Raw genomic sequence first — 14,085 nt, 5'->3', positions numbered from 1 at the left:
GAGCAATGCCACCTTGGCACAGCAGGCGGATCTAGAAGTAGCAACCCAAGAAGCAGCAAAGTTGCCCGGCAGCAATGATGCAGAGGAAGCGATATATGGGATCGGTGGCACCTATCCAGCAGGCACGCACGTTCTGGCAAAGGTAAAAGGATCCAAGCCTTCAGGTTTCGGGGAGTTGGCATCCGGTTCCAAACGTCAGTTTAGCAACAGCAGCAGCAACAGCCTCCACCCACCAACCCGCCGCCCCGCTTGATAGCAGAGAGGGATATTAGGGTAAGAGGGAGGTAAGCCTCCCCAGGTGCCCCTCCGCTCCCCCCCCCCCCAGAAAGCAAAGCCGTGGGCATCCAGAGCCAGGTGCCTTCTTGCCCCTCTGCCTCCCCCTGCAGCTGCTCACCAGCAGCCCAGGCTCCTCAGGGGAGAGAAGGGGAAACTGAGGACGGGGGGGGGGAGACCCCGGGGGTGCCCTGAGGAGGGGGAAGGGTCTCTGTCAGGGTGGGGCTGAGCGAGGGGGGCTTGTACCTCGCTCTTCCTGGGGGGAGGTTGGAGGTGGTGGGGGAGGAGGAGGAGGAGGAGGAGGAGGAGGAGTGTCGCAGCGAAAAGTGTCCTGACGGAAACGCGGCGGCTTCTCCCACCGGCTCACGCCGAAGAGGTTCCCAGATCAACGTTCGTCCTCTCGCGCACAGGGGGAGCGGGTCGCGGAGGTGGCTTCTCGCGCACCTTCTGGAGAGCCAAGGGGGATCCTGCCCGCCCCCCAGACGAGGGCGCTTGCCTCCGCGACCCACTGAGACCCTGCCTCGCCTCCCTTCCCTCCACCGCCTCCTCTCCAGAACTTGCTGCAGCCTCTGAATCTGCGCTCAGCATTTGGGAAGCATTGCAGGAAGCGGTGTAATTAATGTATGCATATGTAAATATACGTATGATTTATGTATCTTGTATGCAGGACCCCCAGCTACACGCGAGCCTTAGAGCACTGCAGGGCGCGAAGGGAGAAGATTGTCCTCCCCGAGGACGCCATGCTTATACTGAACCCCTTCGCATGCTTTTGCTGGGACGAAGTTAAATCCACGGACTTCAGCGGGGCTCAGTTCCCATGAAAACAGACGCGAGTAAGGGACTGCAAGAAGTTAAGCCAGCCCCGTCCAGCGAACCCCGGAATCCTGTTCTTTCTGCTCTCCTCCAGGTCCTTCACCACCCAGTCTTAGCCCCAGCTCTGCCTTCTCCCACCCCACACTGAACCCAGGAGTGATAGGTTTAGCTTCTGCTAAAACCCACTGGATCCCCAAAGTCTCTGCTACCCGTACACTTGCTTCGGGTTATCTAGGTCCTCTCCACTTACATGCTTTCTCCTTTGTGTTTTCTGCCCTGGTGAAATGTCAAGCCTAGCGGCTGAGGAACAGTGATTTTACATAGATGCGACAGGTGAAACTTCTCCGAGAATGGAGAAGGTGTGATGGGGAATGATGAAATTCCTCAAGGAAAGCCATTCCCATCACTGCCTCTTTATTCATGGTGTACATGAAGTACATCTTCACTGTCCTCCTAAAAGAGTTTAACATTAAGGCAAGAAGTAGCTCAGTTGGTAAATCATTCCACAGTTTTGGAGCGGCCACTGAGAAAGGAACCCGACACTGCCAATCTCATCCCCCTTCAGGGAGGAGAAGGAGCACATCACAATTGTGACGAAACTGGGCAGTAAGTTTATTCAAGCTGACCAAAATGTCGAGAAATACTAGCAAGCACTGTTCTTGAGTTCTTCACTAGGCAAAATATTACATAAAGCAGAGGTGAGATTGGGGTGGTCTAGGAAAAGGAAAAGTACAGAAATTAAGTTGGATGTTGCAGAAATCAGATTAGTTTGTAGACTAAAATTCCAAGGTGGAGATTGCACACCAAACTCCAAAATCCACATTTAGCGATTCTTGAAAGCTTGCTGCATTTTGTGATATTTTGGTCAATAAAGATTGAGACTAATCATCTTGAACTCTTCATCAGCTACGTAGAGTGTCGGAATAGTCACTAGGAGATCACCATTCAAATCACCACTCCGCCATGAAGCTCACTGGGTGACTTTAGGCCAATCACTACCTCTCAACCTAGCCTACCTCACAGGAATGTTGTAGGGGTTAACTGAGGGGGGGGAGTATCATATATGCCACCCTGAGGCTGCTCCTTGAGCAAATAAAAGTGGGATATAGATGCAATAAGTAAAAAATATACCTTATTAAAAACCCCAAAGTACAAAAAATTCTGCTGACCTCATGGCTACACCATCAGCTTAACTTTTGCATTTCGGGGTTTTTTTCCTCAACTCACTCACCCCCTGCTTTGTACTGTATAAATCTTGCCTGTTAAAGAGTTCTGGAGAACTCAAAATCTTGCCACACTTTGTGACATGTTGGCTGATTCCATCCTTCTTATAGATGACCAGCATTAAGAAAAAATATGGCAGCAAACAGCATAGAATCAACAATAAAATTATATTCATAAAGTAAGTGCATCACAAATTGGTAGATCAGGTTAGGACATCAACAGATCTGGATCACCACTCAGGGGAAAGTTGGCTTGTACTAACTGTTCAACTGCAGAAATTTCATGTGAATTCTACACATAAACATCTATTCTGATAGCCCTGACAAAAATGCATAGATGTAGAGGGAAACACGCTGGTGTAAAACAAATACTGTACACAGCTACTCTCCCCCAACACACTTCCACACAAAGACAAGACAGTAGGTGGATGATAAAGTGGTATTTTAGGGTGAGGCTTTTCTCTGCCACATGACTTCTCCCACCCACTAGGATAATGACCAGGCATTGGGATCCTATTTTTAATCTTAATTATGGGTTTTGGTGTTAAAATCATGCCTGTCCCTGCACATTCTAGGCTCTGTTCTGGCATGTTGCAGCATTCTCCCTCACTCCAGACTCCCCAACATCCTTCCACAGCCATCTTTATGACATGTCCCCTCTTCCCCTGCTGCTTTGCAGGATATCTTCAGGAGAACAAAAGTCGAAGGAGTAAACCCTACACAAATCCGGAGTGGAGTCCCTAAGACAATTAGATGGCACCTTGTATGGCTCCTTCCAGCAACTCCTGCAGCCAAGCTGATGCCAAATGTATTGCCCTGCTTTCCTTTGGACCACATCAGCAAGGCTGAGGTGAGGATCTTGTCCTCTGGGCAACCCAGGACCTCCATACACACTGCCCAGCTTGTTCCCCAGGGAGGTCACTTTTGACTTCACCCCTTGATGTGCACTCCAATGTCTCTTGAGGCAGACAGATGCCAACCATCCAACATCTTCATCCTCCTGCTCACAAATTTCTCTTTATTGGGTCAGGCCAGCTTAGAAAACCCCTTTTATGGGCTAAAGTACTCAGCCCACCCAACTACCTAGATGCTGAGAGGTACAATTGTGACTTGAATGGTTTCTTTTGTGGGGGAGAGTGGATGAATTATAGTTATGCTCAAAGTCTAACCGCTGGTCTTGATTTTGGTGACAATTAACTTGTGACAGTGGAGACACTGGCCCACATTTCATGATCAGTCAAGAAATATGTTCTTACATCCTTTTAACTGAGTTTCGGGGGGGGGGTAAATTTTTGTTTTGTTTCTTTAAGTAGATTTTATTTTTGTTCTTGTTTTTATTGCGTATTCTATATTTTTTTATGCTGTGAACCACCCCGAGACTTTCGGACAAAGGGCGGTATGCAAATTTAATAAATAATAAATAAGTGATAGTTCCATCTGGGGTTGGCAACACGAAGCCCACAAAGCCTTTGTGCCTCCTTCTCACCGGCCCCTTTGTAATGGGGTGGTTTCCTTCCCTGCTCCTCCCCCCCCCCAAATTTAAAAGCACATAGAGGTGAAGGAGGAAATTGGAAGAGGGATGCTGTTTCCTTGTTCCACCTCCATGTGTTTTTCAAGGACTCATATTGGCAGCTGAGCAGAAAGCAGGAAGGGGGGGGGGAGGAAAATGGAGCATCACAGAAGGTGGGAGAAGAGAGGGGGCTGACAGTGGAAGGAAAGAAAATGTGAATGGAAACTTAGTCACTTCATTTTCCTGGAGAGAGAGAGAGAGAGAGAGAGAGAAGATGGATCCAGCAAAACAATTCCTACGGTACTGAAATTGCATTTCCCCCCCTCACAGATCCCTTCCACCCTCCCACAACTCACCATCGAATCAAAGTTCATATCTCTCCTCATTGACTGAACCATGACCACTATAGATTCACTGCCTTCCAGGACTGCTATGGACCTTCATCTTTATTTATTTGACTTTTTTACAAGAGATTTCCCCTCAAAAGCACCACCAAATCACAGGTCACCTCTGTAACCACATATGTGTTCTGTTATTTATAGTCACGTGGAAAAATCATGAGGAATTGTGCCTTGACTGAATGTTTTTGTGGTACTAGCAAGCACTGGATCTGTATTTTATCAATAGATCAGAGGGAAGGAGGTGCTAGACACAGGTTATGAATATTATTTAGTCCTTTTATATCTTGAAAGAGCATAAGAAGGGCACTGATGGATCACGCCAATGGCCCATCTAGCCTAGCATCCTGTTCTCACAGTGGCCAACCAGATGCCTGGGGGAAGCTCACGAGCAGGACCTGAGCACAAGAGCAACTCTTTCCACCTGTGGTTTATTTCCTCCAGCAGCTGATATTCAGAGGCATTAGTGTGGACCTCAAGGTGGCCTCAGACCTGCTTCAATTCAGGAAGAGACAGGTGGCAAACAGGTCACTATAGAAGGACAGGGAAGGAGGGAATGCTCCAGGAAATTTGAAGGGGTATCACCTACAGCAGAGATGGTGATCTCATGACCCAGAACTCGCCGGAAAAAAACTTTTAATTGAGTATATAGTAAAACACTTTAATGTTACATCTCTCTAGCAATTTCATGCCTCAGCAGGCTCTGCCCTGGCAGCCTTAGATGTCACCCAAGTACCATTAGGTACTTTCCCACCAGGCCCCTGATTTGCCAGGCATCACTCTTTAGTTCTCTGGCTCCGCTTCCTGTCACAGGACCTGAATTTTAGGACAAGCTGCACTACCCGCAAGTCACATCTTTCTTCCCTGAAAATCTGGCTCATTACCTTTACCTAACAGCAAGGGGCAGCTGCTCCCCTAAATCAAGTAAATAAATAAAAATCCTTAAGTAACTAAGGTTCTGCCCCCCCCAACACAAACCCTGTCCCCCCCAACATAGATCCTGGCTACACCCATGTGTAACAGTGACTGTGGTGTGGGGAAGGCTCTTGGCACATGCTTAGAGGTCCTGTCATCCTTGGTTCCAAGGCTGGACCGTGGCAGCATGGGAGACTGAGCAACCTCTGAAGCTTACAGAAAGTACTACACGTGGTAGATAAAAATATATATATACTGGGTTTGCAAGCGAGGCCAATTGTGATTTGCGTGTTAGATTGCTGGTTAGAGGGCCAGAAGAGTTGGGAGGGCCTTGTGGAGACAATTCCCTCTACTTAGCCTCAATATTTTATCCCGGAGGATGTTTCACAGGTGCACGTGCTTCACTTGATTTCCGGCAAGCTGAGCAGCTCGAACAGATTCCCGTGCAAAGCATTGCGCTTGTTAGGAGACATCCGCGGCGTGCATCTGTGCTGCTAGATCCGTGATAGCTCACTTAGACGTTCAAACCTGCCCTCCAGGAACGAAGGGATTGAGCTGAATTATTCGATTTTTCTTTTGCCTCCAGCCGGCAACGTGCCCGTCCCTTGCCCAGATTCCCCCCCCCCCCTTCCCACTTCCCACTTCAAAGCTGTCTCGCTCCTCCTCCTCCCTTTTCCTCGCCACCTCCTCTCGCTGCACTTTACAGACGCTCCCCTGCTCAGCTGCAGCCCGGAGCTGTTGTTTGGGACGCTCCGGCGTTGATGCGGTTGCAAGAGTAAGGTAAGAGCTGCGTGTCCTGGCAGGAGCAGGGGGGTGTGAGAGACAGTCTCGGTCCCCTGCCTACACCTTGACTTGATCCTTGCCCTTCGCTACCCCCGCTGCTGGTTCTCTGGAGATTGGACCCCCAAGCATCCCGTGCGTAATGCACTCCAAGTCTAGGGGCGCAGCGCCGAGGACGCACGGGGCGGGGGTCCGTTGGTGTCTCCAAAGTCTTGGCGCGGGCGTCACCACCACCGACATTTGGGGACGGCGAGGGAGGAATCCTTCATCACAGGGCAGCAGCCGGGGCCATTTTGGAGTGGTGGTGGTGGGCTCTGGTTTTCTTTGCCAAAGGCCCGATTTGATGGGGGATAGCGGGTGGGGCGGAGCGGGAGGGTTACAGACCCCCCCCCTCCATCCTAGGCAGTTCCTTGACGTCGTCTCCAGCCGGCCTGCTGCAGGGAGTTTGCGTGGGAGAAGCTTGTATCTGGTTACTAGCGAGATTCTAGTAGGATGCAGGGAAACGGGAGGAAGAGGAGAGAGAGGCCTTGCTGTGGTCAGTTGGTTTGGAGTTCGGATAGAAGATGAGCAATCTGGGCATCATTGAAGGACCAAGTAATGACAATGAGGAAATGGGTAGGTGGGCAAAGGTCAATGACTGGCGGGGAAGGAAGGCAAATACCATGCTGATGTTAACTGTGGGGGCTGGAGATAGTCACCTGGAGGACTCCAAGAGGTGGCTCAGACCAAAATAGTTTGTGGCCCAAGACAGCTGCACCTCAGAATCTCAAGAGGTGTGCCCCTACCGGTAAATGCATTGCAATGTCTCAGAGGAAGCTAGGAGGGACACAACACCCTGGTTGCACTGTTGCTTCCCTGGCACCCCAAAGAATATTGTGACTTCCCTTCTCTCCGCTGGTTGAGTTACTTGTCACTTGGCTTTTGCTTCAGATTTTGGTTTCCAGAAGCTGAGCTTTTTTGGGTTTTAGGTAAGCATGTTAGAGTCTGCATGACAAGAAGGGAGTGACCAAGCCAAGAAATAGAGAACTGGAGCCTGCAAGTAGCAATGCAGGGGTGAAACTAGGCTTTATCCACCTGGATTGATGACCCACAGTGGCAAAAAAACAAACAAACCCAAAAAACACCCACCTGTGCATTTGCGTAAACACACACAAACACACAGGCTGGGAGCCTCAATGGAGCTCCTCTGGAGGCTTTGTCCGGGGCAAAAAAAACCCAGCTAGCTACCTCCCTGCCCCCCCCCCCCCGTAGCTATGGATCTGAGCAATGCATTTGGACCAGAGGACTCTGAGTTTATCTGAGCAAGAGAGCTGGCCTTACAACCCCTGTGCCTTTTCTGCTGGAAGTAACTGCTTTGGAGATCACCTCCTATTTCATAGTGGGCATCGCTCCACTGCAGTGGCCCTGCCTGCTTTTGTTGCTGTGGGATCTCCTGGCCTAACCTATTAATTTCCCTGTCTTGCCTCTGTCCAGGTGTTTGGAGCTATTTCCTAAGTGGGCTGGTAGCTGTGTGGAAGACCTTGCATCCCCGAGTGTTACCCTGGCTCAGGTAGATATCCTCTTGGAAACAGTGTGAGATACGGGGTACCTGGGAACTTTTTTGACCTGGCAAGTCAGATCTTTATATCCCTGCAACCTATAGGCCAGCTTTGACAGGTGGGCAGGGCCACCCATCTGTCAGTCATCTGATGTCATTACCGTGCTAAGTAACCTATCAAAATGGGCCTGTGGTGTGGTGTGGTGTGGGGCTGCTTCTGGAGGGGTTTGGTAAGGCAGCACCCAGCAGGATGGGAACCTTCACCTGCCCATCATAACATAGACCCTAGTTTGTTGTCAGGTATTCACAGTGCTTTTTTCTGGGGGGATGCAGGGGTACACATGCCCCTAAACTTTTTTGTGAATCTTTATACTTTCATCCATTCACTGTATTTATTTCCCCTGATTTGGACTATAAAGTGGTGGTTTTCTTGAGTCAAAATGAGAGTACCCCTAAACATTTTTTTAAGAAAAAAAAGCACTGGGTATTCAAATATGCAATTCCCAGCTATTTTTAGGAAGAGCTACACCTTATCCCCAACCCCCAACCCAAATCCTGCTGCTAATGTGCATTATTGGTATTATACATTTATAGAATGGAAGGACATACCTGAAAGACAGTAATTCAATGTTCTCAGAAAAGAGCACAAATTTTCAAAAAAGGGAACTCCTTGGCTGGGGATTCTTGTCAGGGCACAAGGGAAGGCTGCTTTGGAGTTCACTCATTGGGAAAATCGAGGGGAGATAGAATATAAGGCAGTTAGATCCAGTTAGATCACCTGTCCTGCTCTCTAGGTTAGCAGCATCCGTCCCACCTGGGGAGGGAGGACGACAATGACTGAAAGTAACCACCATCACCAACGGGCTACTAGGGGACGTCGTGGATTGGGAGCAAAGCAAGGTCAGTGTATGTCTGATGGGAGGTGGGTGGCTTCCAAGGGCCCTGAGGGTGGGAGGGGGGTAAAACTGCTCCCCTCCTAGTAGTGGGCCAAATTGATTGGATTTAGGTTCCAGCCTGGATAGCTCAGTTGGTGAGAACATGTGTGCCATTGATTTCAATGGGAACTTAGCTAAAAGTCACGTCCGGTAATATTTTTGTCTGCCTTGAGACTGTTGATCTTACAAAAAAAAAGGGGGGGTAATTCTTAGGCTCTTGCATTTGTTTCCTTGCCTCCCCCCGCAATTCCCCTGCTGTTATTTACAGTGAAGGAAGACAATGAAGCTTATAAAATAGCCATACCTTTGGACGAGCCGCACCAAATGGAATCACAGACTCAAACTCAGCAACAGTTGTATTATGGTCTGAGCCCTCCTCAGAATTTTGATGGTGAGAAAAAATACCCCCGCTTGCTGTCAGTAATATATGAACGAATACCCATTAACTATGTGCTAGATTTCGAAGAACCCTGGTTTTTTTGTCATTTCTCGGGTAAATATGCACCTGCTGTCACTTCCACAATCATGGCACTTCTAGAAAGTGACGCCGCCATTTCAGAAATCACAGCAGAAAAAGTGGTGTTTGTGGCGTGTAGGTGTGTGCAGGAAACCCAGCCAGATGGGCGGGGTATAATTATTATTATTATTATTATTATTATTATTATTATTATTATTATTATTATAGACACGCTTGCTTGCATCCCAGTTCCCATTGTGGAGCTCAGCAGCGGTTGTCTTCTACAATCAAACATTTTGAATTTCTTAAAGAAGGTGAAGCTTAAATGGGACTAGAGGAGAATGATTGGGGTGGGGAGAAAAATCAATTATGTGTTAATTTGCTCCTGCTGAAAATGAAAGTATTAGATGCAAAGAAGGCTATGGCTTCAATAAGGCAGGTGCAAATCTCCCTTCCCTCATTTGCTTCTCACATGAAGGGTGAGAAGGGTTTCTGGGCAGAGCTGGGTGTGGGACTTTTGAGTATTTGAAGAGAAGTGGGGAAGCAAGTAATTGTGAGCAAATCGAACTTCCGCTGTGACGTAACTGTGCTGCCCTCCGGGCTGAACCTCAGAGACACCGGAGATGCCAGCTCCCTCGTTGACCCTGGTGACCAGCATGAGGACTCAGCTGCACATGGCCCTGGAGAGGAACTCCTGGCTGCAGAAGCGAATCGAGGACCTGGAGGAAGAACGCGACTTCCTGCGCTGCCAGTTAGACAAATTCATCTCCTGCGCCCGTCTGGATGCTGGTAACTGGAGGACTCTGGAGTTCTCTGGAGGCTGAGTGGGTGGGTGGCTGGTGCTTTGCTGGGAGGGAGGCCTTTCGGATTCTCTCAGGAGGAAGGGCCAGGGGAATGTCAGCCACGGCACCTTGGTAGGAGGCAGCGCTATTTTTCTAGAAAAAGAGGTGCCGGAATTCACCATGAACCCCTCCCTGGTTCTCTTAGAACAGGGGCAGCAAACTTTTTCAGCAGGGGGCCGGTCCACTGTCCCTCAGACCTTGTAGGGGGCCGGACTATATTTTTTTGGGGGGGGGGAAATATGAATGAATTCCTATGACAGTGGCATCTCCCTGAGAGGTGCCTAAGCTGAGTTCTGGTGAGCTCCACGGTTTTTTTTTTAAAAAAAGCCCTGGTCAGAGGTCCCTATGTTAGAGAGTCAAGGGCTGTGTCTTTTTGGGGTTCTCTGATTTGAAGAGCTTGACTCTGGCTGTGCTATGGCAGGCCTCTGTCTCCCTCTTTGTCTGATGCGTCCTCCTCTTTCCCCTCTGCCCTAGATGAGCACTGCCGCAGCAAACAGCTCCCACGGCGATCCGAGGTGTCCGACAGCCGGAACGGGGATGTGACAGACGACGACAGTATGGGCTCCTGGATGAGTGCCGGCCCCGAGGAAGGAGGCTCCGGGGAGCACAAGAAGCAGAAAGGAGGGGTCAACAGGCGGCGCTTTGCCAAGCCCAAAGTTCGCGAGAGGCAGAGAGGTGAGTGGCAAGGGGGGGGGTTGTCAAAGCAAGGGACCACCGTTTCAGCCTCCAAAGCCTACAGAGCTGAAGGCGGAGGGTCCCCGCCCCCTTCTATGGCAGAAATAGGGAGGCCCTGTGTTTCAAATCGAGGAAACGGCAGTGTGCGTTAGGTCCCCGCTCCCAGGCCCAGCTGATCCTCCTGGGAGCAGTTCTGCATGGACTAGTCGCCTGGCTGGGCCTGCCATGCCTTCTGACCCATCTTTTTCCTCTGGCAGCCCAAGGGAGGTAAGGAGAGGAATCCTGACCCTTGGAGAAACAGGAATGCCTCTTGAAATGCTGGCCTGTGACTCACCCACCCCTCTAGGTTTTCCCTCACAAAAACATCAAGTCTTGATAAATTGCTGCAATAATATGTTATCTCCTTCTTTTTCTTCATTTCTTGTTCAATTCTCACATTTCTCCACTCTCCTCTCCCGTTGTCCTAACCCTCCACCACTCCCCCCCCCCACTTGCTGTTGCAAACCAACCGGCTGGCCTGCCACGCGTGATCGCTTGCTTCCATTTTTCTCCTCCACCTCTTCTTTCTCTCACCTTCCATCCTTTCTCTCTGCATATTCTCCTTTTCTTATCTATGGATGCTGCTCCTGAATGTTCAACACCTGCGTTACCTGCTTGTTTTACTTACTGGTTTTTTTGTTTTTTTGTTTTGCTTGGTCCCTGGGCTGTTCCCTATCTTTCCCCCTTCCCCTGTGCTGGTATATTTGACTCTAATTTATCCCACCTTTAATTTCTCCTCCCCAAATTTTTGCTTCCATTGGATCGCTGCCTTATTCTGTCGGTCCTTCCCATTTCCTGTGATTTCTGCCTCTTGCAACTCTCGGGTGTTTACACGAGTGGCCATGCTTCCCCTTTTCTGCTCCTCAACCCTTTTTCTTGTTCTCCCCCCCCCACGCTCCTGTCTATGGGGCTATCTCCTTTGAACCCCCCTACCCCCGTGCAGTCAAAGATGTGGATGGGGTGCTGTGCCGCTACAAGAAGATCCTGTACACTTTCCAGAAGCTGCAAAGCATGAGCCGGGCCTTTGAGCACCACCGTGTGGACCGTAACACTGTGGCCTTGACCACGCCCATCGCTGAGCTCCTCATTGTGGCCCCTGAAAAGGTGGCGGAGGTGGGCGAATTTGACTCGTCCAAGGAGCGCCTGCTGGAGTATTCCCGCCGATGCTTCATGGCTCTGGATGACGAGACTCTCAAGAAGGTCCAGGCGCTCAAGAAAAGCAAACTCCTCCTGCCCATCACCTACCGCTTCAAGCGGAAAACGGACGCCCCCGGCGCGGTGGCCAGCAATTCCTTACCCTCGCCCACTACCCCACCCAAGCCCCCTCCGCCCATTGCTGACTGCTTCAAGCGATGATTCCCCCTCCTGGCTTTGCCTGAACCCACTTTGACAGCCCTCCAGTCTCTTATTTCTGTCTAGTTATTGAGGAAGCTCCTGCTGTGCTCCCTTGGGGCTCTTCTGCCTTCCTTGTCAGCCCCCTTCACCCTTTCCCGCAGTTTCTAGTGCTGAAGGCAAGCTCTGCCTTTGTAAGGCAAGTGGGATGCTTTTATCTGGGCACACCGTCTCTTTGGGAAGCATCATCTGACCAGGTGCTCCCGTTTATATGTCAGTTGATTAAAGGCTACTGAGAGATGAACTGGATTAAATTCACTCCATTTGCTTCCATCTTAAGAACTGGCAAAATGACTGCCCAGTGGGAGTAGCGCGGGAGCAGGTTAGCGGGACAGAGTACACCCCATGCATAGGTAAAGTGCTGTGGTGGATATGTTGCTTCAGACTGTCTGTGCAGGTACAGTAACACCTATAGGATCGCCAAGGCACTCATCAGAGACGGTGTCTGCAGCCTTGCAAATAAGCTACTAGGTGACACATTTTTCTTACACAACACTCCCCTGCATACTGCTTATTTGTGGCACGTCAGCAGCCCCAAAGGGCTGAATAAACATTGGCAGAAATTTCCCTGCCTTGTTGCTCGGAGGCCAGTTGTGTTTGCCATAGGTATGTGTGTGTGTTTGCAAGCTTGTTTTAACAGCTCTAGAACTTGGGGCAGGGATGCTCAAGAAGTCTCCTCAATGCCTGCCTCCTTAAGAAGTTAGTGTAGGCCAGGCATCCCCAAACTTTGGCCCTCCAGATGTTTTGGACTACAATTCCCATCATCCCTGGCCACTGGTCCTGTTAGCTAGGGGTCATGGGAGTTGTAGGCCAAAACATCTGGAGGGCCGCAGTTTGGGGGTGCCTGGTGTAGACAATGGATTTACCCACCTCATGTGCCATCTCACTGCTCCACTCCCCTTTCCAGCTTGCTGTGAAGCAAGACTAGAACTGGAGGGCGATTGCTGAACAGGCTGCAGTGGTCTTGCTTCTTGGCCACTTCCTTTCTGCTTTTTTTTACATCAAATGCTACTGGCACCACCTTAAGCTTTTCTCTTCCTGTTGCCTTTTTGCTGCAACAGTCCTTAGCCTGGAGGAATGAACTGCAGCATTTGGCTGCCTCTGAATAATCCCCTATAGTCTCCCAAAGAAATTCCCACATCCCAGGGTTTCCTTGCATCTCTTTACCTCCATGGACACCACCTGCCCTCTTTCATGTTTTCCTGTTCCAGGTTCTGAAGCTGGGCTGTGTTTGGTGGCAAGCCATTTGCACTTCCTTTTTTGCTTCCTGAGACAGAGACTGTGTGTGTGCTCCAACACCTCTGTGGCTTCAAGCTGCCACCGTATGTGCGAGCAAGAATTTTGTTTGTTCTCTGCTCCTTTGGGATGTCTCCTCTTTATTCAGTGTAATTAATGGACTGTTTCCACTGTGCCTGTAATTTATCACCCAGTTTTTTTCCTCTGTGTTAAAAATAAAATTAAAAAGGAAAATGTAAAAAAATTAAAAATTTACTAAGAGGATTTAAATTAAAGCATTTTGAATGAAACTCAGCAATGTGTGGTTTTAATTTTTCATATTTGTATAATTGCTGCAAAAATGTGTGAATTTGTGGCTAATTAGGATATTCCTGGCTTGGAACAAGGTATGAAGAGTTGGATGTTGGCAACTGATTCAAATCCTCAGCTGTATATTATCTGGGAGTCAGTTTGTTACCAATTTGTAAAATTAATGGGATGCCCTCAGTTTTGGTGTGAGGATGAGAGAATTATTGTGAAATGTACACTAAATGTCACAGTAGAATTTGGCATAGAAACATCAGCCCCAGGGTGTGGCTGAAAAAATGCAGGAAGGCACTACTTTACTGAAGCTAAGGAGGTGTGGGTCTGGTCTGTGCCTGGATGGCTGACTACCTGAGAACCACATGTACTTTGCCTTGGGCTCCATGATGGAATAAATGTATGTCAGCGACATGGAGAAGTTGTCCGTTGAAATACCCTTGCCACAGCATTGGATAAAGTTATCTTGAAGCTGTGGTTCTACTCTCTGGAAAGTGGAAAAAATGTGCAATAGAAAGCAAAGGAAGTGGGAGAGAAACACAGGTGCCTGGTTCAGAAAAGGGATTTCCTTCATATTTGGTGAACTTAGCATTTTGTTAGTGTGGAGTTCTCTATGAAAACCCCCACTGGAGGAACAAGAGGAAAAATGTGCTGTTGAATAACCTCAGTGAGGTGTGTGGAGAGCTTCACAGTGGTTCCCAAATGGTGGTCTGCAGACCCCCCAGGGGGTCCATGTAACCCACTCAGGGGTCCATGGCAT

The 14,085-nt window shown here is 49.2% G+C and overlaps 1 protein-coding gene across 7 annotated transcripts; it reads left to right on the top strand.

Moving 5' to 3' along the window:
• The first annotated feature begins 17 nt into the window (after positions 1-17).
• Positions 18-13,319, top strand: CCDC106 (coiled-coil domain containing 106). 7 transcript variants are annotated; one of them, XM_060281654.2, is made up of 10 exons: positions 18-142; positions 941-1,180; positions 2,989-3,159; positions 5,719-5,912; positions 7,386-7,461; positions 8,244-8,349; positions 8,653-8,775; positions 9,454-9,630; positions 10,158-10,358; positions 11,341-13,319. In XM_060281654.2, the coding sequence occupies exons 2-10, from the start codon at positions 1,091-1,093 to the stop codon at positions 11,751-11,753; spliced, it is 1,551 nt and encodes a 516-aa protein (XP_060137637.2). In that variant the 5' UTR covers positions 18-142; positions 941-1,090; the 3' UTR covers positions 11,754-13,319. The 7 variants fall into 7 exon arrangements, with proteins under 7 accessions (XP_060137637.2, XP_088512274.1, XP_060137638.2 ...); XM_088656148.1 differs by having other exon boundaries at positions 138-273; positions 941-1,106; XM_060281655.2 differs by having other exon boundaries at positions 138-273.
• Positions 13,320-14,085: the final 766 nt, after the last annotated feature.

The sequence above is a fragment of the Zootoca vivipara genome, chromosome 12 (assembly GCF_965207765.1).
Source record: "Zootoca vivipara chromosome 12, rZooViv2.hap1.1, whole genome shotgun sequence".
Classification (NCBI taxonomy): Eukaryota; Metazoa; Chordata; class Lepidosauria; order Squamata; family Lacertidae; genus Zootoca; species Zootoca vivipara.
Note: the sequence above shows the minus strand (reverse complement) of the source record. Positions and strands in the feature narration are given on the sequence as shown.

What these genes read in the sequence shown, in the direction of transcription:
- CCDC106 (XM_060281654.2), top strand. Translation starts at nt 1,091, where the DNA reads ATGAAAACAGACGCGAGTAAGGGACTGCAAGAAGTTAAGCCAGCCCCG. An exon ending in TTCTTTCTGCTCTCCTCCAG is followed by an intron (nt 1,181 to 2,988) that starts GTCCTTCACCAC and finishes GCTGCTTTGCAG; the next exon opens with GATATCTTCAGGAGAACAAA. An exon ending in GATGCGGTTGCAAGAGTAAG is followed by an intron (nt 5,913 to 7,385) that starts GTAAGAGCTGCG and finishes GCCTCTGTCCAG; the next exon opens with GTGTTTGGAGCTATTTCCTA.